Raw genomic sequence first — 27745 nt, 5'->3', positions numbered from 1 at the left:
GCCGGTGTGTGTGTTTGTGGTGACAGCTGAGCCAGCCCAGCCGCTAACGTTAGCAGCTATAGGCAGGCTAACGGTGTGTTGTTGTTGTCGTCACGGATCATAAGGAGCCATAAGGAGCACAAAGGAGGAATCATAAGGATCACAAGGATCTCTGTGTCCTCCTGAATAGGCGCAGGTTGGTCATCATGTCATGTTTTAGCTCTCTTAGTTGTGAACACAACATATGCTAGCAGCTAAACCTAAAGGAAGTCTGATGGTTGTTGCAGTAACTTCTTGTTGTTGTTACTATAACGTTGCTCAAACTAATTCGTGAATAGTGATTGTGTTCATTTAACCCCCAGAGTGTACAAATGTAACCAAATGGACTGGTCCACATTTGCTTACATTTGTACACAACAACACCACTATTATTAGAAGGAGTAGCTGAGATTTCTTACTAAGCTAAATGTATGTGATATTTTGTTTGGTAATATAAATGTTAAATAGCTCTAGTATCTAGTGATATAAATCATTGCTATATAGTGTTGTTCAGTAACAGTGTTAAATAGCTCTATCTGGTGATAGAAATCATTGTTATAGTGTTTGTTCAGTAACAGTGTTAAATAGCTCTATATAGTAATAGTAATAATTGCTATTAGACTGGGTCCGTTTCCCAAAAATATGAACCCCGAAGGCAAATTGTGTCAATGTTTATGTTTTCTAGGGGTATTAAGGTCTGCTGAATCCAAATCTGCTGTATGTATAACTCATAACTTTTCATGGAAATCATAAATCTACATTTCTTATCTCTTTACACAACTAACAGTAATAAAACAGGGGAGTAAATTATGCCACTCAGTCACACATCATTATGATATCAGATTATCAGGAAGCTCAAAGTCTAGACAAGTGCATGACAGTGAATTACACCTTTAATGAACCTAACAATATGCTGTTGGAGGACAAGCATAAAAAGCTTTTTTTTGGTACAGTACTGACTACAGTATGTGGACCATGGTGACATTGATCAATTCTTGATAAAATAGCTTCTAATATATTATTTAGGCCCCAAAATCTATACATCTCAGTCACACTATTAAGGCAACCGGCCGGTTCCACGCACTGCACAAGGTGCCCTTTTTTCACTTGAGCACCTGCCCCTCAAAATGTCTGTGCACGCCACTGCATCCAGTCCTAGTATTTCAGAAATAACAGACCTCACATCCAGTCCTAGTATTTCAGAAATAACAGACCTCACTCTTGGTTATCTGAACTGACTTGTATATTACACATGGAGAAATGTGTTATGTTATGCGATTTGGCAGCAATTCTTAGAACACATTGCTCAAATGTCTCACTGATCCCACTTGGCATTTAGTCTGCATGCAGCATCTGTGTGTCCTCCACTTTCCATATGATATATTCTAGTCTCTAGCAGTGTAACTCATTGATTTGAAATCATGCCCTGTTCTCTCTTTTTTTGTTGTTTATGCTTTTTTTTGCTTTTTTCCCCTCTCTTTTTCTTTTCAATTTTTTTGTCTGTTCTTTTTTTTTTGCAAAACCTTAATACAAATATTAAATGCTGATGGTATATTCTCCATAGTCTCGCTGTACTATAGGGCAGTGGTTTTTAACCTTTTTCATGTCAAGGCCCATTAGGAGAGAACAGGAAAGACAATTCTTCTACATTCTCTAATTGTGTAGACTTCTTGTAAATTTAGTAATGCAGATGTTTAACAATAATCTTAAAATTAAACCAAATTTCGTTTCATTTTATGCTCGCAAGAGTTAAAGATCTAAGGGTCCATTTGGTTACTCTCTATCATTTAGCTGGGGACCACCTGGAACCCCCTCAAGGACCACTGGTATCACTAATATCCCTAATATGTATGGCATGGTGTAGTACAGTTGAGTTTGGGTTTTGCACCCCAGCCTACTGACAGGAAATATGTTGAGCTGTGTATCGGACGGTTATTCTCTTGAAACCACATGGTTTCATGGAAATCATAAACCTACATTTCTTATCTCTTTACACAACTAACAGTAATAAAACAGGGGAGTAAATTATGCCACTCAGTCACACATCATGATGATATTAGATTATCAGATGTAATTGTGAAAGTACAACAGAGGTTAAGGTTATGCGACAACATATATGAGTTTTACGCAATTTACTCACACTTTATTTGAAATCTGAATATTTAATTGGATTCCCCATATATGAAAACCTAAATTAAAAAAAAAGAAAAAAGTTTCTATACCTTTTTTTTTGGTCAAAAATATGCTATGTAATATATTTCAGTATAGTGGTGGCCGCCATTTTTTTTGAGGGCTTAGCATCCATTTTTGAGTTATACATACAGCAGATTTGGATTCAGCAGCCCTTAATACCCCTAGAAAACATGTATGTAATAAATTAACACGATTTGCCTTCAGCACTTTAAATAAGCATATTTTCTGAAATCAAGCCTAGTCTATATAGTTCAGTAACAGGGGTCTCTCTCTCCAGTCTTTCTCTCCAGCTGTTTAATATATAGAATAGAACATACTTTTTCAAGTCAGGATACCAATTTCATCCAATCAGGAGTAGATAACTCATACAGGATAAACAAGTGAAATTGGAAGTGAAGAAGCCCACCTTTTAAACTGTATATTTCAACTCTATACAATTATTGAAGCTGATGCATTTATCTTCGTGGAGTTCTCTCTCCTGATTCTTACTTTAAACTTGACTTTATTTGTTTATTTAGTCGGGACTGGATGAAACCTGAATGATGCATTTTCTTTTGACTCGAGTGCTGGAGAGAAGTCATACAAAGTTACGTGTGGTGAGCTTGTAGATCGGCTGTTTTTGAAACGAATAGGCTCAAAGCTGCACTATACTGTCTGTAACTCTCCTCTACTACACCCTGGATTTGAACCTGGTGTCCTGCGCAATTGCTGACATTCTAATACCATTGACTTGAGGTAGCCGACCTGCTTGCTCAGGGGGTAAATAGAATCTTAACCATCAGGTCAAAATGTGTGTCAGATCCTCATGGTCAGTGTGTGGCCTGCCCTGGGCAGCATTCCATTTCGGGTTTATGATCCGTTCGGGAGCGGATGGTAACTTTCGTCATGTTGTAGTCAATGATTTGTAGTCATCTGGCAGTTAACAAGACGGAATCAGAACTATGAATGGTGGAATTCTTATTCCGCCTTGTGGTTTCCTGCCAGATGACTACAAAACTCTACAAAAAAAACGTGGGCAGCTGTGGCCTAAGGTTGCCCCGACGGGCAGGAAAAATCTGGGTCGGGAAGTGATTGGTCATCACTCACCCAACACCGCTGAAGTGCCCTTGAGCAAGGCACTGAAACCCCAACTGCTCCAGTGGAGCTGCTTAGTGGCCAACAGTATAAGGCCTCACTCACACGGTCGCAACAGATTGCTGTATGCTTGTTGTATACAAAGGGTCAGGGTGTGACACAGCTTGCCCCAATGCATTTCCAATGGGAGTCACATGGTTTGACACAACATTTGTGTTGTATGAGGGGGAGGGGCGCAGTCGAAACACAGCCGAAAGCCATACAACAGCTTGTAGTCCAAAATGTGGACTACAAACCATGTGACTTCCATTGGAAATGCATTGGGGCGGCCATGACACTCACAGCATTCATACAACAAGAATGCAGCAATGCTGCAAAGGTCTGAGTGAGGCCTTAGACTGTGGTTGTACTGGTCAGCTCCCAGGTTTTAATGTGTGTCGTGTCTGTCTGTGTGTTTCTATTTGCAGGGCGTTGCTGAAAATGAGCACTACTACCCTGGGTAAAAAAATAAAAATAAAACAAGACTACAACATGACATAAATTACTATCCGCTCCAGACCTGTTCACACACGGTGATTTTGGAACACAGACCAGGCTTTCCTCCGAAGTGGAAAGCCTGGTGACGCGAGGTCATGGTCAGCGTGGTTCCCAAACTTTTCAGGTCGAGACCCAAAAGAGATTATAGACGTTTGCCCAGTACCCAAACTAGTGTGGTTGTAGATCTGCTGTTTTCACTACTTCTTCTTAAACATTAACTTTTCTAATGTATGGAATTTCTTTGATTTATTCATGAAATTACTGAAACAAATCATTGAATCTTGTTTTTTAAGTCATGAAATGCACATTTGATTTTTTTGCGAATGTTGCTTTTTGGGGGGGATTTTGAAATAATAATGATTAAAAAATAAATATATGGAACAAAAAATAAAAGGACCCATAGAAATGTTTCTGCGACCCACAGGTTTGGTTAACCCAGTGTTTGGTTAACAGTGCTCTAGATAATACAACCACCCCAATTGTATAACTCACATTATTGTATCATTCACATACTCACAGATCAGACAAAATTACGTTTTATTCATTTTAAAAGGAAGTTACAGCCGCATTAAGTGGTTAAAGATAAATAATACTTGTAGTCCAATAATATGACTTTCTGGTAGAGATGTCCCAATACTGCATCAGTATTGGAATAGTATCGGTATCGGCCCTTATTTGTCATATCGGTATCGGCGAATATGCCAGTCTAACCATCGATCAGACACAGGCATAAGGGGTTGACACTATATGGCAGGTAAATAAAATGTTGGGGCATGTGGAGTTTGCTTTGGAGTTGCCCAAACTGCAAGTGCACTATATGAGTGAGGAGTCTGCTATAAACACAACACTATAGATATATAGCTAGATAGCTATAAACACAACACGAGATCACAACACTGTATTCGGTATCGGCTAACACAGAAATTGTGGTAGTACTTTTACTTTTGCTACTTTAAGATATGCCAATACCTTTTGCACTTTTAGAAAACCTTTCCAGTACATAACCTTTACTTGTAACAGAGTAGGGCTGTCACGATTACAACATTTAAAGGAGCATTCAGTGATTTGGGTGATTTGGAAAACCACCCAGTCCGCCCCGGTAACAAAATGTGCACATGCACGCTCTACAGTGGGGGGAAGTGCAACAGGCCAACAGCATGTGCACCAAGGCCCGCCCCCACTCGATCATGATTGGAGGAAGGCCCCTCTCATCCTGATTGGATGAAGGCTTTGCCACCCGCCACCAAAACTGAAACTAGGGTTTTTTGACCCCAGGGGCTCACTGGGGACAGGGAGGAACTCCTTATATAGTCAGCACACTCTATAGTAGGGAGGATTATCCAGAAAAAAGAGAAAAAATAAGTGATATTTGAATTAAGTCAAATCACTGAATATACCTTTAAGGTGACGATTCATTTTCATACAAATAAGTGCAATTTTAGGCTTTTGAAGTAAAACTAGAAAAAGTGCCCTTCTGGGCACAGGTCTCCACCAGGAGTATAGGATTGTGTGTGATGTTTGGCAAAATGTTTAGGAGTAATATAAACATGTTTATTTGTGTGTGTGTGTGTGTGTGTGTGTGTGTGTGTGTGTGTGTGTGTGTGTGTGTGTGTGTGTGTGTGTGTGTGTGTGTGTGTGTGTGTGTGTGTGTGTGTGTGTGTGTGTGTGTGTGTGTGTGTGACGTGACTTAGCCTGTTGTAGCGCCACCATGAGGCTGATTTGAAAACTGTCAAGTGGCATTTCTTCCTCAGCCTAGTAGTGGGAATAGGCATGCACAGTTTCACCGCAATCGGACGCTGCGTTGCGGAGTTGTGGCAATTTGTACAAAACGGGTACAAAACGGGCTACTCCTGAAAACTTTAGAAGCCAATCGTAGCCAATCAGGATGGATAATTATGAGAAATCAAACAAATCACATGATCAAATGACTATGGAGAGCATGTGTACCGATTTGCATGAAATTTGGATAAAATCTGAAGGAGTAATATTAGAAAATGTGTTTTACATTATGTCGGCCTCCTGGTGGCGCTATAAAGAGCAGATGTGAAAAATTCCAGGCAAAGGTTTTTCCTTGGCCTCTAGGGAGTGTGCATACATGGTTTTACACAGATCGGTGCAGTTATAGGTAAAAACACAAATCGGCCAGTTATAGCGCCACCATGAGACTGAGTTGAAAATATTCAAGTGGCATTTCTTCCTCGACCTAGTGGGAATGTGCGTGCAAAAGTTCACGGAAATCACACCATGTGTTCATGATTTGCAGCATTTTGTTTGAAACGGAGCACTCCTGCGAACTTTGGAAGCCAATCTTAGCCAATCAGGATGGAGTCTGAAAAATCTGAAAGACCCGTTTTGTTGAATGGCTCTAGAGAGACTGTTTACCAATTTGCGTAATGTTTGGACAAAATCTGTAGGTGTACTGTCAAAACATTTGTTTTGCACAAAGCGGCCTCCTGGTGGCGCTATAACAGGCCAATGTGAAAACTTTGGGGCAGAGGTTCAGCTCTGGCATTCAGGGAGTGTGTGTGCAGAGTATGGCTGCGATCAAGCCAACGGTGCCAGAGATTAGCTGTTCACAGACGGACGGACGGACGGACGGACACACGGACACACGGACGGACGGACGGAGTGCAAAACATACTCTCTCCCCATGCCTTCGGCCTGGTGGAGACAACAATGTATTCCACTGTGTTCTTCTTGTCCACTGCAGCTTGCAGCTCCTTTTTGGATCAGCATATGGCTGTTGTGTTAGCGCTGGAGGACGCACTACCAGAGGCAGCCTGAGGGAGGCACTAAAGAGGCACTCTGAAGGTAGGCTTGTCACAATTCTTACACAATTACTGTACTGATCACAATTATTTTTGATAATCACTATAACTTTTGCATAATAATAATAATAATAATAATAAATACATTTAAAAGGATCCCTGCCTAATAAGCCTTATATGCCATAATACATTATAATTGCCCTATATAACTAAAGTTAGAAGTTCAAAACAGCTTTATTTATATTTATTTTACAAATAGTTTGTCTTTCACTCAATGGGGACAACTCCCATCACAAGTTGATGTTTGATGTCACATGTCCAGGTCTACCTGAAGGAGGCGCTAAAGAGGCAGCCTGAAGCGTGACACGAGGTGACGGACGGTGCTCCGCAGCCGGCTGGCTGGCCAGGCGCGTCCAGGATGAGTGTCCCCGGACTGCAGCAAGGTGAGTGTCCCCGGACTGCAGCAAGGTGACCACTATCTGGCATGTACCCATGTCATTTCATTCCTTCCCCATACCAATAGGACTGCAGCAAGGTGACCACTATCTGGCATGTACCCATGTCATTTCATTCCTTCCCCATACCAATAGGACTGCAGCAAGGTGACCACTATCTGACATGTACCCATGTCATTTCATTCCTTCCCCATACCAATAGGACTGCAGCAAGGTGACCACTATCTGACATGTATCTATCTGGCATAGAGATGATGTACCCATAACTATCTGACATAGAGTAATTTCATCAACTATCTGACAGATGATGTACCCATATATTCTCCCTATACTTCCTTCACAGGTGTTACCAATGATACTAATTAAGGCTCTGTTCCATTCTGTTTAAACTGAGGCAGGGTGCATGTTGGCTCACTGGAAACAGTGTCCTTGAGTGGGTTCCAAATGGCCCGGTACTGGTGTGTGACTCGGGGAGTGTACAAGTGGAAGCAAATTGACCCGCTGAAGCATTCAAAATATTACTGTAAATGAAATGTCATGTGATAGCGCGTGTGATGTGCGTGGTATCAGACTGGCGTTCTCACCAATACCGGTACCGGCTTTTAGGCAGTGCCATCATCACTATCGGAACAACTCTAATCTGAGATACTCCTAATTTTATTTATTCACTTATCTGAGATAATCATACGGAAACATTTTATAAATGTTGAGGGGAAAAAAATAAACTAACTATAACTAACTATATGAAAAAATAAACCAATATTGTCGTTTAGATAGGCAGGCAGTTTGATTTGTATAGCACTTTTCAACAAGGCAATTCATCGCTCTAGAATCTAGAATCTAGAGTCTAGATTAAGGACCAGTATCTAAGTTGTCCCTAAACTCGTGCTCTACATTAAATCAATCACAGTTATTTATTTGTAATGACAATTTGATCGCCAACGACAATCTCATGACGTTATCACAACCCCTAGGTGGGCCGCGGCTGCACCGCGTCCCTGGCGGCAGCATCAGGGACAGGGACCCCCCGGCCGGGCAGAGCAGCATGGTGGTGGGGGGGATGGATGCAACGTGCTGGCTGGCCCCCGGAGCCCTGCGCAGGCTGATAGAGCTGCCCTCACCCCCTCTGACCAGACACCAGCTCAAGAGACTGGAGGAACACAGGCAAGTTCGCCTGAATTTAGTTTTTTTTGCATAATTGTCATGAATCAAATAACCAACACACACTCAAGCTTCATACTGTACTGTACATGGCAGATTACTATTATTCATTTATTTTGTATTATTATTATTATAATACAACTTAGCCCATTTAGGCCTGACCTCAAAATTTAAAAAAAATCTTCTAAATCCTCCAGTTTTCTGAAATAAATATTTTCACGATTAAAAAAAAATAGCAGACCTACAAGCTCGTAGCGCGCCACTCGGTGGCGCGCTATGAGCTTGTAGATCTGCTATTTTTCAATAGCTAAATTATAACATAATGTGTAAAACACCAAAAGGGGTTCCCGCCCAGAATGGGTTAAAATACAATATTGGTACATTTAGGTTATTTGTCATATCTTCCCCTGTGTAACTTCAAAGCCTAACAGCCAAACAGAAATGTAATATTTATTCATGTACGTACTACGTATGCTCCAATGTGATGACTCGCATTGAGGAACCAGAATCGGCTCCTCAAAGCTGGATCGGGTTCTTCTGGTTCGCTGTGCCAAACCCTATGCGTTGTCTCATCAATATTGGTTCCAGGTACAGCAGTGTGGGCTGCTCTCTGTTTGAGCCTCTGATGCAGCGCTTCTGGGAGTGGCTGGTGGCCAGGGTGCCCGTGTGGGTGGCGCCCAACCTCATCACCATCGTAGGCCTGGCCACCAACGTGTTCACCACGCTGGTGCTGGTCTACTACTGTCCAACGGCCACCGAACAGGTAGCACGGCCTTTCATTGATTCATTGAAACTCTCCCCTGGCAGGTGAAAAGAAGCAGCTCGGACTCCTCATGAATGAAATGAAATGATTACTATATTTACCCAGGGTATCTGGGCTAAGCTCAAGAACTTGTTTCCAGCCAGGCCCTGCTCATAGAACACATTTCATCGTAGTGGTTCAATGCCTTGTTCAAGGGCACTTCAGCGGTGGTAATTTTAACGTGTCGGACCGCTGATTCGAACTGGTGACCTTCCGGTATCAAGACCGCTCCGCTATCCGTTCGGCCACCGCTGCCACCAATAGAAGGAAGCATGAGGTGTCAGTCCACTGCCCCCCCCAGGTTGGCAGAGGGAGTGTAGTGCCCAGGATTACATTAGATAATTGACACTGGGTGAACAAATGGGTTGCATTTTTGTGGGATAGAAATTATAGTAATAAAAAAAAATAACTTTAAGGACCTAGGATACATACTATATTTTATCTTAATTTCTCGGTTCTTATATTATTGTTATGGTGCAGTTGCATTTCCTTGGGGGGGTCTATTGTGAAAATAGCCGATCTACATGCTATCTGCTGTCTGCATGTCTTTGTATTGTTTGCTTGTCACGCTGTCTGCAAATGTGTCCACTAGAGGGTGCCACAACACACTACTCCAGTTGTCAAGTTCTGTGTAATCTTGCACTCCAGTATGCTATGCCCTACAACAGTGGTTCCCAAACTGCAGGGGGTCCCTGAATTATTGTGGGGGGCGGGGGAGAGAGGCGGTCCACAGATGATTAGATTAATGTGCAACATTGTTGTCTCACTCAACAGTAAACAAACCAACATACAGTGTAAGTGTATATACACACAGGGTATCTGTACAGTTCTAAAGTTACAATGTATTGCAATGTGCTGTGTGATTATACAAAAACTATACCTTTTTGGCCGGGACCCCCGGAAATGCTTTGGCCATGTCTCGCGACCCCCTCCCCGCCCCCCCTCCCCACCGCCAATCTAAACTGACTGCAAAAATAACCTTAATAATAGAGAAAATATATCATAAATAAATACTGAAACCAGATATAATCATTAAGGAAAGTGTATGCATGTACTATGTAAACGCTTCATTTCCATTTTCCAGCCATTCAGTTGCAAAAAAAAACCCCATTTTAAAATAATAATTTGGGGACCCCCCAAAATAATTTGGCGAACAGCCCCCAACCCCCCCGAGGGGTCGCGACCCACGGGTTGAGAACCCCTGGTATAGAGCATCGCAGTCCCGCCCCCTTTCATGACGACGAGAGACCCGGAAAAGAGTTCCCCGTTCATTTTCCTCATAGACTTTTCAAAAAGTATTTATTTAAAGACGTTTACGCCGTGGACAAAGCCAACTCGAATTGTGACAAATCATGACAATAAACACAATGTTTTGGGCCGATCAAATAATTTGTTAGAAGAAAAACAAAACAAAGTGTTGTAACCTGCCTTTTTTTCTTCTTTCTAATTATTTGATTGGCTTTGGACTGCGACGCTCTATTGGCCTGACGACGGGGTACAATAATGTGGGGAAAGGTTTTGAATATTCATTGACTAAAAGGAGTAGTTCACCTCAAAAGTTATTTATTTTTGTATCAATTATTTTATAAGAAAAAGTCCTTCTGCACACCTACAATGGACAGGTGCGTCCGATAACTGGAACTGAGAAGTAGAGAAAAAAGAATCCCACACTCTGTCTTCACTTGAGTTAGATTTATTGAGCAACGTTTCGGTCATCAGACCTTCATCAGGCACCCTGATGCCTGATGAAGGTCTGACGACTGAAACGACTGAAACGTTGCTCAATAAATCTAAAAGTGAAGACAGTGTGCGGGATTCTTTTTTCTCTATTTATCAATTATTCACCTCATGAAGCCTTTAATTCATGGAGAGTTTTTGTTGTTGTTTTTGTCGCTTTCCTGAGCCAATAATTTAATGATCGGAGGATAGAAAATAAGTAATTTTTCGGGTGAAATTACTGAAATAATTACTGAAAAATGTGCGGGAACCCAGTTGTTCAATTGTAATAACTGGTGTGTGTGTGTGTGTGTGTGTGTGTGTGTGTGTGTGTGTGTGTGTGTGTGTGTGTGTGTGTGTGTGTGTGTGTGTGTGTGTGTGTGTGTGTGTGTGTGTGTGTGTGTGTGTGTGTGTGTGTGTGTGTGTGTGTGTGTCAGGCACCGTTGTGGACGTACCTCCTGTGTGCGTTGGGACTGTTCATCTACCAGTCGCTGGACGCCATCGACGGCAAACAGGCCAGGCGCACCAACAGCAGCTCTCCACTGGGGGAGCTGTTTGACCATGGCTGTGACTCTGTGTCCACAGGTGTGATCTATTAAAATGGCATTTTAATGCATTCTAGCCTAGGTTTTATTTTATTTTAATTATAGCGAAATTTTAGATCAGGGATCTTCAACGTTTTTCAGGCCAAAGACCCCTTCGCTGAGAGAAAGATGAAGCCGGTACCCCCGCTACATATTTTATAAAAATATGTTGCAGATTAAACTTTTTCGTAGATTTCATGATAGCTTCATCAACAAATATAGATAGATAGACAGATAGATAGACATAGACTAAATTAAAATGTTAGGGAGGGACTAGTGGAGAAGAGATCCAGTAGAACTAAAAGACAAGTCATTTTATGCTTGGTTGTGTGTGTGGGTCTCACTCAAACTCAAACTGGCAATCTACAAGCATGTTGTGCTATTTTCGGCACACAGCTGGTATAAATCAGACATTAACGACACCACCAATACATTTAGTCGACCATAGCAACTGTAGATTTAGTTGCCTAAAGTCTAAAACTAGATTAAAACGGAAACATTTCAGATAAAAAATATCATATCTTATGTTATGGTATGTTTATTATCTGTGCAGTGTTCATGGTGCTGGTGTTATGGCAATCTGTGGGACACATGCTCAGGAAGACATAATAATGAGGCAACACAAGGATTCATAGTTTGGAAGTATTAGGATTTTACTCGAGTAAGGAGTCAGGAACTTACATGACCAATTCAATGCATCGGAAGACCCCAGTCTGACTCTCTGAGTAAACATAAGGCCACAGCCTTTATAGTCTCCACTCCCACAAGAGACATCCCCCAACATAGCCCAAAGGAATTTGGGGAAGTAACAAAGTAACCAAAACAGCACCACAGGGGTGTCACAGATAAGATAACATCAGAGTGCAATAAAGGGGTATTATTATATGTTTGCAGTCTAAATTTCTATGACATTACCCCACTTTTAAACATTTAAAAACCCCTAAACACCACTTATCAGTACATCGCAGATGTAGGCAAAAAACCTGGAACCCAATGGGTTAGACAAACAGGGAAAATTCCTACATGGCCCTCATCTATGAGCGACCGCACACAAGGCCTACGATACACAGTGGTACAATAGTTTCAAACAAAACAAACAAAACAAGGCAAAGCCAAATTAAACATACAGCAAAACGTCGTAGCCCTCAGACCAAAAAAACATCTCAGCACCAGAAAGCGTCCGTTCAGAACTGTCCACTTGCACACATCACAGACAGTGTACTGCAGGTGCCATGTGGTCCACACCGCACAGAGCAATCCAAAACCGGAAGCAGCTCTTTCACAGAGCTCAAAGCACCAATGTGCATTACATCCACAAGCTCCAGACATGTCGTGAGCTTGCAGATCGGCCATTTGACAGAACTGCACACGTCACAGCCTTCCAAAAGACCAGAAATTGTCACCGCACAGGTGATGCAACATCATTCAGAAACGGCTCCCGAGCACATGATCGCAGGATTCAGAGTCCAGAGTGCTAACAGCACTTGATCCCCCATAGGGACATCAGCGTGGACACGTCGCGGACAGCAGACTAACCACTCATTTCTGAAAAAGAAAGAAAACCAATGCGAGTAATATGTCATTAACCACACCTAACCGGAGCCGGGCATTCATTCGAGATGGCCCCTGACCTTATATGAATCACGGGTCCTGCTCCGTGGGCATGCCTGCATTTAAGCCCCCAGCCTGCAAGAGCAGTCACAGCAACCCCTGGTCTATTATGGGTAGGTTAAGTCGGGTCTTGAACCTAACCTGCATTAATCAACCGTACTTATCTTCTGTCCACAACAATCAGCTGGCACATTATTACCTTGTGGTATCTCAACATGGATAGGTATAATAAGCCTTGGCTTGATCATGTAACACAACTGTCTTTTAAACACGGAAATGTAAGTACCAAAATTAACTATTCATTCATAAACCAGTCTATACATACTATCATTCATTCAACCCGACTCCGCATCTAAGTGGACCTTAGTTAGTTGACTTAATTGACAACTTCTCATAATACATATTCCATATCATCCCCAAACGATACTTAGCCATGTCATCAGATCCACTTCATCATTCGTCATGTTATTCCAACACGACTCTTCTCATTATTATGGAGCTGAAAGAAAAAATTACAACACCATTGAAAAGCCCTACTCTACCTGGATCACATTTCCTTCGCTATGTCATCTCCAGCTCAGATACAGTCACATTACTACTAATTTCAATGTTGATGGTGGACTCAATACTACGTAGTTACAGCAGCAATAACGTGTATTATCAGGCTATGCTCAGCTCCACCGTACAACTCTAACTCTCAGTAAGCATATGTGTGTTTGTGCAACTATCTATTGCGTAGATATCTTATCTCTGAACACATTCTTATATGTCTCTTTAGTATGGCATCATCAAACAATACCGTTGTTCAGAACTAATCGCATAACTGCAACAGAACATGATTTAGAACATCCTCCTATGCTCAATTATTCCACCAGGAAACATCAAGTTGTTGCATAACTTACCCACGTAATACTCACAGATTTTGATACTTTTTCCTGCAAATACAGCAAGATAACATTCGGCGTACATGCACAATTTCAACCCATGCACAATTTCAACACATGCACAATTTCAATTTAGTCAATTTCGTTAGTAACACCATGCCACAAACATATGAGAGAAATCAATCTCATGTTCCATCAATCTGGATCGCCTCCACATGAACCTAAGAAAACTTGGATCAGAATATTCATACAGGAAACATAACAATTTTAGTACACTCTTACATACTTATGTTTGTTTCAAGGCGTCCCTCGAAACAAACCCCTTTTATCACACGTATATGAATAATGTTTACAGTGAAACACATACCTTGTCCTATTTTAAATACACCATATACTTCTATTTCTCATATGATACTCCACCTTGGGGTGTCCAACAAATAGATCACAATATGACCTATTTTGTCAATGGGTTCTTCTCTTCCTGCCCAAATCCTTATTCAGCTCATACCTGCTCTTACTACTGTAGCCTACTTATTAATGTATCCTTCTACTGATATGTTCGCACTATTGGTGAGATGCGAAAATACTTTCCGCTGTACTTTGCTTGTACTGTACACTGACACACATTCAATTTATCAATTCAAATTTACCGGTCCAAACCGTCATGCATCATTACAAATACTACTCAAATCAATTGTTATTTAACAAAACTATGCCTGCAATATACTGAACTTGCAAGTCTTGCATCCTAATTTAATTCTCTAACCAACATAACGTAGAGATTGACTGATTTTACACCATTTCAACCTCTAAGATTTTACCTTGATCATGACCTTCAGGACATTCTTTAAGAATTATTCTATCTTAACTGTCCTTCTTATTTGAGTGAGCGTAATTACTGCACACACATGCTGAAGTGATTCAATGATCTATCTCACTTATCTAGTACTATAGGCCTACTATTGAACTCCACCAATGTATTAGTATTGTAGTATCTGACCCTGTGCAGCTGATCATAGTATGCCTTTACATTCTCAACATAGCATCACCCATAGCATCACCCTCCCCAGGCTAATCAAAACACAGCTGGCCTACCATCATAGAGATAAGAAACACAGCTGCCCTGGGGCTTCTTGCAAGGTTCTACCAGGTCAACCCAAATTCCTTGACAATAGGCTACTCCTAAAGCTTGATCACAATCTGATCATGTAAACAGGTTACATCAGTACAGTATGTCTTAAATTTAACTCATACAGCCAATACATCAATAACAGCCATGTAATCAATAGACCTTTTTGCTAAAACTACTCATAACTTCGGCACCACTAATTGAACTAAATTAACTTGTACTTTCACTATACCTTGGTCTGAATTTTTAGCCGAATGAAGCCTCTTGGCAGCACTTCAACGTCTATTCCCAGAAGGGGGTTTTATTGACCATGTCACAGGAACTTAGATAAGTGCCCTGAAACAGCTGGAAATCCCTTTGTTTACTGATAAGATAATTTTACGTCCTGCATGGGACACAAAAAGTCAAACTCTGTTTTTAAGAGTTTGCCAGTTGTCAGTGAGATTGACAACCAATCACAGTATCTATCACTACTATATTTTTGTAAATACAACCTATTTTTGTTTTATAGCAGCCATAAGTGGAACAAATGCAACTCTGTAGCTACTCACTATCATTCGATCCCAATGTACACCTGTCAGCTTCACCTCACCCCTCCACCATACTGCAGAGAGAAACACAATCAGCCACAAAAATAGCACAGCTTTTTTCGCATTCAGTTGTCACCAACGCGTACTCCTTCATGTCGGGATTCCGATTCAAGAATCTTTGTTTCCTTCAGATTCCGATCGTATCATTGTCCAGTGATCCCCCATCACTGTTTGCAATGTCAGTGCATCAATGTCCAATGCTAGTGACCAATGTCCAATGTTCAGTTCGTTCTCTTCTCAACCCTGACACAGAGTTGCCCCCTCATACTGGAAAAAACAAAACCAGTAGTTTGGACCCGTCCATGTAACCAGTAGTTTGGACCCGTCCATGTGGTACCCTCTTTCCAACGGAACAGGATGAGGTGTTGTCGACAGCCGTACATTTATTTTTGCATAATATTGCAATCCACTGTACACTAAAGTTTGCAATTATAGCTGCTATATTCTATTCCATATTTAACTTTTGGGTTCCTGTCCTTCAAACAATGTCATCAAATCAATCACCGTCACAAGCTATCAGCATGTGGGCATACTCATTTTATTTTATGCCTTATTTGGACTTTCAAAATTTCAAATCTGTATATACTTTAAGACATAGGCCTACTGTAGATTTACACTTTAAGACATACTGTAGATTACAACCCAACACAAACCGGGTATACTTATGACTTACACTACATTTTTCACTAAGACCTAAGTCCAGCTGGTTCTCCCTATACTGACAACAAAACCCTACCCCCAGGCATTTTGCGACCCACCTGGGGTAAAATACTTCACATTCTCTGCCTTTTCTGCTTTTACAAGCCGACGGCTTGGAGCTACTTTACTCCCCCAGCACATTTTACGTTCTTAAATTAACCCTAACACTACGAGTTGGCCTAGGGGTAAAAAGGACGCAATATACTGTAGGTGGTAAATGATTCAGCTCTTTTGAATGCATTGATTGCATACACTGCTCTGTAATATTTTCGGCCTATTCGGTGTTCCTATCCTAATCTTACCTATCCATTCTGTTTTACCTTAAACATTTTAACATTACCATACTGTTTGGCATTTTTTCTTTTCTCCAATCTGTCTACAATTAAAACAACGTGCTTATAATAACTAGGTTCGCGCGCACGCAGTAGATCTGTCATTTAAAAAAACTTTCTTTCAGTCTCAAGTAATCTTTATCTCAATCTCACTCCACTAACTGTCACACTGTCCAATTTACTATTGAGCAGACGCTCTTAATTCAGAGCGATTTACAACATGAATATCCAGGGGCATACTTATACATCAAGCTGCGTATATTACAGAAAACAGGCGATAGCCTCCTATACTGTATGGTGCATGGCTTAGCAAGGCTCACTTCTTTAGGAACTAAAGAGCCACTTAATTTTAAACACTTAAACTAACTTTTAATATCAATCAGGGCATGGCCTGCCTGGGGAATTTAGATTAAATTCTTTCTACATTTTAAATTTCACGACAACTCCCCTTGAAGGGAACCGTACAGCCCTCAGGGGCTAGCTACCATGCCATGTTAAGGATAAATAAGTCTATATTAGACAGTCACTTGATCAAAATGAAGTGATAACTAGTAAACCAGTCATCGATGCTACTCTTTCATCAAGGCTACTTTAGCCCCACACTCAGGATAACTGAGTGAGGTAATAGATTAAACTATTTTGACTACCATTTCACCTGTTGACTACTCTAGCCCACATTTCGACACAGAAACTGTACATAATGCACCTAAATATCCTCTCCAGGCCCTAAAAATGTTCTTCACAAGTTTGAGCATTTTCACTCATACACATGTGTACACTCACGCTTTCAAACAGTATACATTGAGACATATGTACTCCATACACATACTGTATTCACTTCCTTATTTTTATCCCTATTTGGAACTATTTCCATTTTCTCGTCTCGAGAATCATATGACATCATATGATTTAAAACGTATTACTTTACCTTAATATATCTCTATATCAATTCTCATATCTTCATTTTCATTCTAGGCTGTTAACTATTTAACATCCCTTTTTCACAATTTCCTCTCACACTTCTTTTCTGTCTCACACTGTCTGCCTCTCTCTCACACACTCACATACAGGCAGAACACTCCATTCTACACTCAATCAGTTTTCATGACAGACCATTCACATTCATTTTCAAATGATATATCCATACATAGCGCTTCACAATTGTTTTATGCTTCTGTTAGCAAAGGTACCCTAGTATAAGGCGAGGATCAACCCCCCTTCTCAGTAGCTACGAAGTTTAGGCAAGACAACTTGTCTCCCTTTTTTTTTTTTTTTTTTTTTGGCCATACATTTAACACTCACAGACATACACTTAGGACTTAGGACAATACACACACACACACACACTCTGGCTAGCCAATTTTTGTTGCTTCATAAAACAACAAGGATACCCTAAGGCAGGATCTCTCCCCCTCTTTAGACAGCAGGCAACGTAATGAGTGATTTATTGAATAGACTATTCTTTTTTTTCCAACGTACACTGGTACCATTTGTCAGACCTCCTTGTCTAACCATCTTGAGTCATTCAACCAACCAAACACTGTTCCTCCGTCTCTCATGGCATGCACATGAAAGGCAAAACTTCCGTTTCCCTCTTTTAAATAGGCCATCAAAAAATGCCTATCGTGATCACAACCAAATTTCATCACTAATACCTTAAAACCCTGAATAAAAGCAATACCTCATTTTCTGAACATCCAAACAGACACCCATATACTCACTTGCGCACGTCGTCGGCCCAGCCCGAAAGAATGAACTTACTCACCAAGCCGACGACCGCCAAGTCCAGCATTTAGCACACCATCTCGGTAGGAAACCTCCAAAATGTTATGGCAATCTGTGGGACACATGCTCAGGAAGACATAATAATGAGGCAACACAAGGATTCATAGTTTGGAAGTATTAGGATTTTACTCGAGTAAGGAGTCAGGAACTTACATGACCAATTCAATGCATCGGAAGACCCCAGTCTGACTCTCTGAGTAAACATAAGGCCACAGCCTTTATAGTCTCCACTCCCACAAGAGACATCCCCCAACATAGCCCAAAGGAATTTGGGGAAGTAACAAAGTAACCAAAACAGCACCACAGGGGTGTCACAGATAAGATAACATCAGAGTGCAATAAAGGGGTATTATTATATGTTTGCAGTCTAAATTTCTATGACACTGGGCACGTGCATAGCGGTCCAGCTTACTATGTTATGGTATGTTTATTATCTGTGCAGTGTTCGTGGTGCTGGGCACGTGCATAGCGGTCCAGCTGGGCACCCACCCTGACTGGATGTTCTTCTGCTGTTTCGCGGGCATGTTCATGTTCTACTGCGCCCACTGGCAGACCTACGTGTCGGGGACGCTGCGCTTTGGCATGTGAGTGTTACTGGATTATATTCGATATTGGATAGTGTCCGGCAGAAACCAGAGATTGTGAGTTATGGTGGTAGCCTGGTTTTCCAGCCTGAATTGCTGCCTTCTGTGATTTGTTTTGTCACTTCGCTACTCAGTCTGGAAAGTCTCCTATCTTCTTGGTAGGTGGGGCATGACAAAACCGAGGCTTCTGATTGGTCTGCGGTGCGGGTTGGGACCAACACACCAGTTTGACATCGTATCAATGCGCCTACTGTGGTTGCCCTGCAACGTCCCCTTATCATTCACTAAGATCACCCCACACAGCCGGCAATTATTTTGTACTACTGAATCTGACAGTGGACTACTGCTGAATCAAAATAGTTTTTACTTTTGACGGTAGATTTTACTCTCGCTTCTTGAACTGGTGCTATTTTTTTCCAACAGTCACGAAAAGCATGGCTGATGAAGTATCAGCAACAACGTGGCTACGTAACGGGTGACGTTATGATATACGAACCAAACGGGAGGCTGGTCAGACTGAGTAGCGAAGTGAAAAAACATCACGGAACGCAGCGGATCAGGCCGGAAACCAGGCTATTATGGTGGTCCTTGAAATGAAACACTTTTAGAACTACTAGCATTGTAATTGTAGTAATTGTAAGTACAGCACTATACCAGCTCTGACAGCGTGATTAAAAAAAAGAAAAGAAAAAACGGTTCCAGAAACAGGTTCCAAATCTGATGGAACCGACTCCGGTTCCTCAGTGTTGGATCCAGTTCCTCCAGTTCAGGATCTAATGACCCCAGTAAGATGTATAAAGATGGTCTTTCCTGACAGAAGCATTTGGAGCTCGTCTCCATCAGTAAAGCGAGCGGCGGAAGTCGAGGGTAACATAGCTCTAAATGCTTAGCTCATTAGAGCTATGGACCAGAGCTACGCTGTGCTGTGGAAGAATTAAGACTGCGTAGAGATCTGATCTGCTACTTCCCTGTGCTTCTCTCTTCTCTTCTCTTCTCTTCTCTTCTCTTCTCTTCTCTTCTCTTCTCTTCTCTTCTCTTCTCTTCTCTCAGCATCGATGTGACAGAGGTGCAAATCTTCATTATAATCACCTATTTGCTGGCTGCCGTGGGAGGATCCGATTTCTGGCAGTCAACGGTAATTCACAATGCTGACTAATTCACCATCAATTGAGATCAAATCGTTAAAGGACCACTTCACCACTTTTCAAATGATCTTCATATAATTGGTCCTCACTAATGTTCATGATAAAATACCACCATTTCTTTCTACTCTAGTCTGTGTCTCAAAGGAGGGCAGTGGGCAGTTCAGAAACCCGTCCTCCAGTGACATTAGGCAGATTTTATTTAAAAAAGAAAATAGATAGAAAGCCTGCAGTTTCTATTAGCTTGGATTCCCCACCGATGATGTCACTGGTGGATGGGTTTCTGAACTGCCCACAGCCCTCCTATGAGACACAAACTGAGTAGAAAAGAATTGTGGGCATTTTATCATGAACATTAGTGATGACCAACTATATGAAGGTAGGTTGAAAAGTGGTGAAGTGGTCCTTTAAGGGAACACAGAATATGCTGTTTGACCTGGCAGCGCCAACCTCCATGTCTTTCTATGGTAAGGACACACATGGAAGACTGGTGGCGCTGCCAACTCAAAGTACCAAAGTCCTGACGTTCTTAAATCGTCACACAAATGTGCAGATATCCCGTATAGACACTTAAAGGTATATTCAGTTATTTCACTTAATTCAAATATCACTTTTTTTTACCCCTTTTTTGTGATAATCCTCCCTACTATAGTGTGCTGACCATATAACTAGTTTCGGTTTTGGTGGTGGGTGAGAAAACCTTCATCTAATCAGGATAGAGGGGGCCTTCCTCCAATCAGGATCGAGCGGGGCGGGCCTTGGTGCCCGTGCTGTTGGCCTGTTGCGTGTCCCCCCACTGTAGAGCGTGTGCACATCTTGTTACCAGGGTGGACCTTTTGATTTTCCAAATCACTGAATGCTCCTTTATTTTGGTTTGTTTGCTGTTGAGCGGGAAAACCATGTTGCACATTATGCTAAATATCTGGGGAACGCTCTGGTCTAGACCCTCAGTTTGAGCAGCACTGTTATAGAGGCTAGTTTGCACACACATTGTAAATGGGTGAAGTGCTCCTTAAGTACAATTTTAAGGTACCTTGACTGTTTCAAATTCTCAACACTTATAGAATTATGTTATTGATATGACTTGCTGTAGGTAGCACTTGCCCTAGCCTTGACCACCTTGCAGGCTCATGCAAAGGCTAAAATGTAACTTACTGTACAGTAGATGACATGTTATGTAGACAGATGACAGGTCATTTGTAGATCTGGCAAGGATCTTGTTTTACCTATGACTCATTTGATGTATTACCTTGTGTTGCCCATGCTGAACTGTAAGACGCTCTGGACTAAGTGCCTAAATTGTACGATATGATATGAAGATGGGTTGAAGTGGTTGTTAAATCATTTTGAGTTTGAACTCATTTTTATTGTGATCTCTGGTGCATCTTCCATAGATTCCCATTATAAATGTCCAGATGAAACTGGTCCCTGCGGTCTGCACGTTTGTAGGTGCCATATTCACCTGCACCAACTACTTCACCGTTATTTTCACGGGTGGTGTGGGCAAAAATGGATCCACCATCGCAGTGAGTACATGAACGCTGCATGATTTAATGCTTGAAAGACCTAATGCAATGATTATTGTTTTTCCCCACAGAGCTTATAATAAGTTCATAATGGAGACAATGTCGAAAAGAAAATATACGAGGTTACTCTGTGGTGGGAAATAATACTAAGTGATATAACTTCCTTAGGAAGTTAAGTATACATTTTTTTTTCCTTTAGGTTTTTCTTTTTCAAATTGCTTAGATGATTTTGTGCTCTTTTACAATGTTATCAAAACATGGTGGACCTTACAGGTCTGTAACTCTGTAACCCACAAGGGTCCATTTGGTTCCATTTGTACACTCTCAGGCTCCTTGAAATGTAATAAACTTTGAGAACCAGTGGTCTAGGTCCTAGACCTAGACCACTGGTTCTCAAAGTTTATTACAGTATCCTAGACTCTAGGATACTCCAAAATTGGGATAGAACGTAACAGAGGCAATGAGGGGGTCCTGTCCCGAGCTAAATAGAGAGTTTGTAACCAAATGGACCCTTATACTGGAGATCTTTAACTCTTGAGAGTGTAACATGAAACCAAATGGACCCGTAAGCCCATTTGGTTCCATTTTACACTCTCAAGAGTTATTGTTAAACATCTGCATTACTTTTAATTTACAAGAAGTCTACACAATTAGAGAATGTAACAGAATTGTTATTTTGATCAACGTTTGCCTGTTTATCTCTCCTGTGGTACCAACATCAATACAGCATGATGGAAATGTGGACATATTCTTTAGTTTGGGGTCTGCAAGTCTAAGACTCCTTTTACACGGCGACCATCTCCAGATAAAACGGCAAAGTCCCGTTGCGTTCTCAGTTTTTATTGACCCTTTACACGAGAACGCACACTTTATGAAAACGCTATAATATCGCTAGGTGGCGGTAACGGGCTGCCAAATAGACCAGTCACCCACGTTATGTACAAGAAGAAGAGCCAGCTCCCCCTTCACGCAACAGTTTCATTGTTCCGTGTCAATCACACTACAACACACACTACAAGTACACACTTCAACCCCCACTTTTCAATGACTTACATAGCTTGCTGTGTTAAGTGTTAGACTACGAGACCATTGTATGCATTGGCCGTGAGTTCAAACCTCACAGCAGACAGTTTTTCGCGATTTTTGCGGTCACTTTATTTTCTCACATATTAATAACGCTACCAGATTAAAGTTAGGAATAAATAATACTGAGGTAAATGTGATGTTAATTAATAGGTTAATAGGGGAGGGTGATTCCTTTTTGTTTAATCACCTGGGGAGGGGACTGGATTTTTATTTTCATTCACAGGGAGGGTGATGGTGGTGACAGACAGCCCAGAGCATGCAGGCAGAGCGCGCCACGGGATGGTTATATATTTTATAATACATTAGGCTACATAAACGCTGCTGCCGCGGCTGCCACCTATCACAATTAAGGCATTTTATTTACATCATGGTTTTACATTCACCATCACTGATGAGCAGCGCTTTGTAGGCGAGGAGGGAGGCTTGTTCAGGAACTCCATTATATCATAATTATGCATCAATGTAATAATATATGCGCTGCGAGCCAACGTGAGCCATGATGTCATAAGTTTTGCAGATTCACCGTTTTGCCTGTTTACACGGAGAAGGGATAAAACGGTGTTCTCAAAGATTTCCACTCTGGTATGGGAGGTGGTTTCACTTTGTTGCGTTTTCACCTCCTGAAAACACCATTCTCGTCTAAACGGACCCCAGCAAACGATACTTTTTTTTGCCGTTTTATATGAACACCATTCTCGTGTAAAAGCCACCTTAATCTCATCAAATGGTGGTCCGTGGCTCAAATGCAGAATAAATAATGGGCCTTGAGATATGAAAAGGGTTGAAAACCACTGTTTTAGTTGATAAAATGAACACTGCACTAGGGCATTAACTTCTAGTCATTTTTACTAGTTGACTAGTTGCCTAGTTTACTAGTAGACTAGTCGACTAGTTGTTTAACTACCTAGTATAAGAAATAAACATTTGTACATTTAAAAAAAAAACTGTGTGACTATAACTATAGTCTACTCTACCTGATCTTGAGGCCTACAAAATCGGGAAAAAACAGTCAACTAGTACCAACAAGGTCGACTAGTGGATTTACTAGTCGAAGTAAACTAGTCGACTAGTTGCTTAATGCCCTACACTGCACTGGAATGAACACTGCTCATATAACCAAGGTGTTTGCCTTTCGTCCCTGCAGGGCACCAGCGTGCTGTCCCCCGTGCTCCACATCGGCTCCGTCATAGTGCTGGCCATGATGATATACAAGAAGTCAGCCGTCCAGCTCTTTGAGAAACACCCCTGTGTTTATATCCTGTCCTTTGGCTTCGTCTCTGCTAAAATCACCAACAAATTAGTTGTAAGTGCCACACACACTGGGGACCCCCCGCCCTGAATTGTAGACTCGATTCCACAGATACATATTGTGAAAATATCCAAACTACAAGCTCACAACGCCTCGCACCTTGCACTGTGAGGTGTTGTTTGCCTATATTTTTACACTTTTTGCCTCTTTCTTGGGCCATATTTTATTATTTGCCAAAAGGTCTTAAAAGTCTTTAAATTGTAACTTAAGAAATGTGCAGAATACCCTGTATACACTTATCTTGTGTACTGTATCTTAGTTTGTTGAGAAAAGAATGTTGTACATTAAGCACATCATCTGGGGACTCCTCCATAATAATTTGGGTTTTGAATGGGAACCACTGATGTACACAGTATGCAAAATTACACTGAATATGTATTGGCACAACGCATACTTTGTACATGACAGTGAACCTGCATGATAAGTTTGTACGTGACACTAAATATGTATTATCTGATCCATAGGTCGCTCATATGACAAAAAGTGAGATGCATCTCCATGACGTAGCGTTCATGGGCCCGGGGCTGCTGTTCCTGGACCAGTATTTCAACAGTTTTATTGATGAGTACCTGGTGCTGTGGACTGCACTGGTGAGTGGTTCAACAGTTTTATTGATCAGTATCTGGTGCACTGGTGAGTGGTTCAACAGTTTTATTGATCAGTATCTGGTGCACTGGACCAGATACTGGTGGATGTCCCAAACCATAATTTTGGTTAGTTAAGCCCATATATGGGAATGTCAATATATGGCCATATTGTGAGAGTCTCATGATAACCAGTGTGGTTTCCGTGACGCGAGTCACAAATGAAACCAAGTTGGTGCAACACATGGATCTCCATTATGTGGAGCTGACTATCATCACCTGGATCTCCATATATGAAGATCACGACACTGACCTCATCAAACCCTGGATAGCCGTACATGGTTTGACATACTAGATCTGCATATATGGATTAAGGCGGCCAGCAACTCTACTCTACTTGCTTACTTCATTTACAAAAAGTCTACACAATTAGAGAATGTACTGAGAAGAATTGTTATTTTGATCAACGACAACAAAATATTCTTTAGTTTTGGGTCTGAAAGGCAAAATCTCATCAAATGGTAACGGGTTGAAAACCCCTGGTTTAGACTGGCTCATCAGGTTCATAGTTTACCTGTGATCCTAGTTTACTGAGGCACTACACTGTCCCTGTACTCTACTGTATATGTACAGTATGTGTTTTACCTTGCTTATCCCATTTTGACGAGATCAGATTCTAAAAATGTATTCTACATCCTGACAGTTTTCTGAAAAAGCTATGTTTCTATGTCAGTGGTTCTTCGATTTTTCAAAAATAGCAGACCTACAAGCTCGTAGCGCGCCACTCGGTGGCGCGCTATGAGCTTGTAGATCTGCTATTTTTCAATAGCTAAAGCATAACATAATGCTAACACCAAAAGGGGTTCCCGCCCCAAAATGGGTTATTGCAAGTCACTCTGCATAGTACGTTTTTTTTTCTTGCCTAACCGACGTTTTCTTCAACGGTTTCTCCTCCCGTGCAGATCATCTCGTTCTTCGACCTGCTCCGGTACTGTGTGAGCGTGTGCAACCAGATCGCCTCCCACCTCCACATCTGCGTCTTCAGAATCAAGCCGTTGTCCCCAGCCAGTGCCGCCGCCGCGCTACAATGAGGAACCCAACCCACACCTTCACTGACGCCGTCTTCTAACCGGTCACCCTTTGTTCTATATCAGGGTTCCCCAATAGGCGGGCCGTGGGCCATTTGCTGCCCGCGGAGCGCCCCCTTGGGTCCCAGATATAAATGGCATTAAATGGGGGTCAGTAGCCTATGCATGTCAAACTGGGCATCCTTTTCAAATGGGGTCTTGCCCTGAAAATGAATTTTCAGGGCAAGACCTCGACCTCGGACTCGGCCCCCAGCCTGGTACCCTAGTCAAAATATGGCCCTTGAGGAAAATTAATTGGGGAACCCTGTTCTATATGCTTCGTCATAGTGATCGACCCATTATGGTTTTTCAGTGGCCGATGCCGATATCTAGTGAATAGGGATGGGTCGATATAAGCCTTTTTTCTTTGGTTTTTAACCCATTTTGGCCTGACATCGAAATTTAAAAAAATTCTTATAAATCATGACAGTTGTCTGAAATACCTATCAGTGGTGCTCAATATTTCATGTCAAGTACCCCAAAAATGATATGTAATTGCCCACCGACCTCCATCTGAAAATATGTTGTCCCAGTGAACCCCCAGAAGCAAAGATTTGAGTTAAAAACGTTCGCTCTGAAAGAATATAATCAAAGATTTCCGCCACATTTTCACGATTTTTCAAAAAAAGCAGACCTACAAGCTCGTAGCGCGGCACTCGGTGCCGCGCTATGAGCTTGTAGATCTGCTATTTTTCAATAGCTAAAGTATAAAATAATGCTTAAAACACCAAAGAATGGGTTAAAAATGTAAAATGAATAATTTGAAACAATAACAAGCGGACCTGCCGTGGCTGCTCGTTTTCTCCCACAAACTAACAACATCTACAAGTTATGAACATGTGCTCACGCCTCATGGACATGGAAAGCTGTGATCGGTGTTCTAAAATCACTTGATTCCCAAACGCTGTGAAAATAGATGATCATCCACAAGCTCACACACGTGGCACAAAGTGACACATTGTGAGCTTGTAGATCTGCAATCTTCACTAGTTTGTGTCCCGGGCAAACGTATAATTGAGCTAAATAGTTTGGGAACGACTGAAAAATAAAGGTATAAATTCGACCGATATAATTTAGATACATCGGTAACATTATTATATGTGTAAGAAACATACTTACATAATACGTACTTCACCATTAACACAACAGCCGATATTTAGTCAAACAGTCGATTGTGGATCGATGGAACTAACGTAGTCTAGTTTAATATTAATGTTGCATTATCATGTGTTTTTGCCAATATTATTTGGGGTGGACCCACTTAATACCCTCAGGGCCCACAGGTTTAGAATCTCTCCAAAATTGGGATCGGTCATCGGTCGGGCTCTATAGAAGTGACAATTTGAAAAGAAGGCTTTTGACCCGACGGTGTTGGTGTTGAGAATAACACAGTGTTGATTAACTCTATGAGTGCTAACCCAAATGTCAATTTGGGTTCACTTGTACACTCGTTCACACTGGCGTTCACACTGGCAGCTGCAGAAGATACACAGCTGAAGGAGCTAGGCAGCATACAGTACCTGTCGTTTTGCACCCGCTTCGACTGTTATCAATGGACAAGACCGCAGTTATCAGTTCGGATCAGTACGATTTGTTTTCGACGAGTATGGGCATGCCTGCCGACTGATAAAAAAAAACGACAGGATTAAGGTTGGCGAACATGCGTTAATATTAGGACCGCGCTGCAACATGCTTGTGGTTAAGTTTAGGGGAGGGTATGAGGAGGCTTGTCGTTTTTAGTAGGCAGTAGACCAAAACGACAGGATTAAGGTTGGCGAACATGCGTTAATATTAGGACCGCGCTGCGACATGCTTGCGGTTAAGTTTAGGGGAGGGTATGAGGAGGCTTGTCATTTTCAGTAGGCTCAGTAGACCTGAATAGACTGTTAAGATCCAATCGCAGCCAGTAGGCTCCAGACGAGCCGATCGGCTAGATAAGATCGGCGTAATAAGTAACCTACTGGGAATTATCGGTTGATTTTCGGTTGAAACGGCTGGAAAGAGCTAGGCAGCATACCTGTCGTTTTGTAGCTGCAGTTGAAGCCAGCT

The 27745-nt window shown here is 41.6% G+C and overlaps 1 protein-coding gene across 2 annotated transcripts; it reads left to right on the top strand.

The window, feature by feature from the left end:
• Positions 1-27506, top strand: LOC306929519 (choline/ethanolaminephosphotransferase 1-like). Of its 2 annotated transcripts, XM_079510081.1 has the most exons (13): positions 1-175; positions 3753-3784; positions 6533-6633; positions 6913-7033; positions 8020-8209; positions 8795-8969; positions 11162-11309; positions 18781-18922; positions 19973-20057; positions 21459-21590; positions 23821-23979; positions 24450-24575; positions 25532-27506. In XM_079510081.1, the coding sequence occupies exons 4-13, from the start codon at positions 7009-7011 to the stop codon at positions 25658-25660; spliced, it is 1311 nt and encodes a 436-aa protein (XP_079366207.1). In that variant the 5' UTR covers positions 1-175; positions 3753-3784; positions 6533-6633; positions 6913-7008; the 3' UTR covers positions 25661-27506. The 2 variants fall into 2 exon arrangements, with proteins under 2 accessions (XP_079366207.1, XP_079366206.1); XM_079510080.1 differs by lacking the exon at positions 3753-3784.
• Positions 27507-27745: the final 239 nt, after the last annotated feature.

Source organism: Electrona antarctica (assembly GCF_951216825.1).
Source record: "Electrona antarctica genome assembly, chromosome: 9".
Lineage (NCBI taxonomy): Eukaryota > Metazoa > Chordata > Actinopteri > Myctophiformes > Myctophidae > Electrona > Electrona antarctica.
Note: the sequence above shows the minus strand (reverse complement) of the source record. Positions and strands in the feature narration are given on the sequence as shown.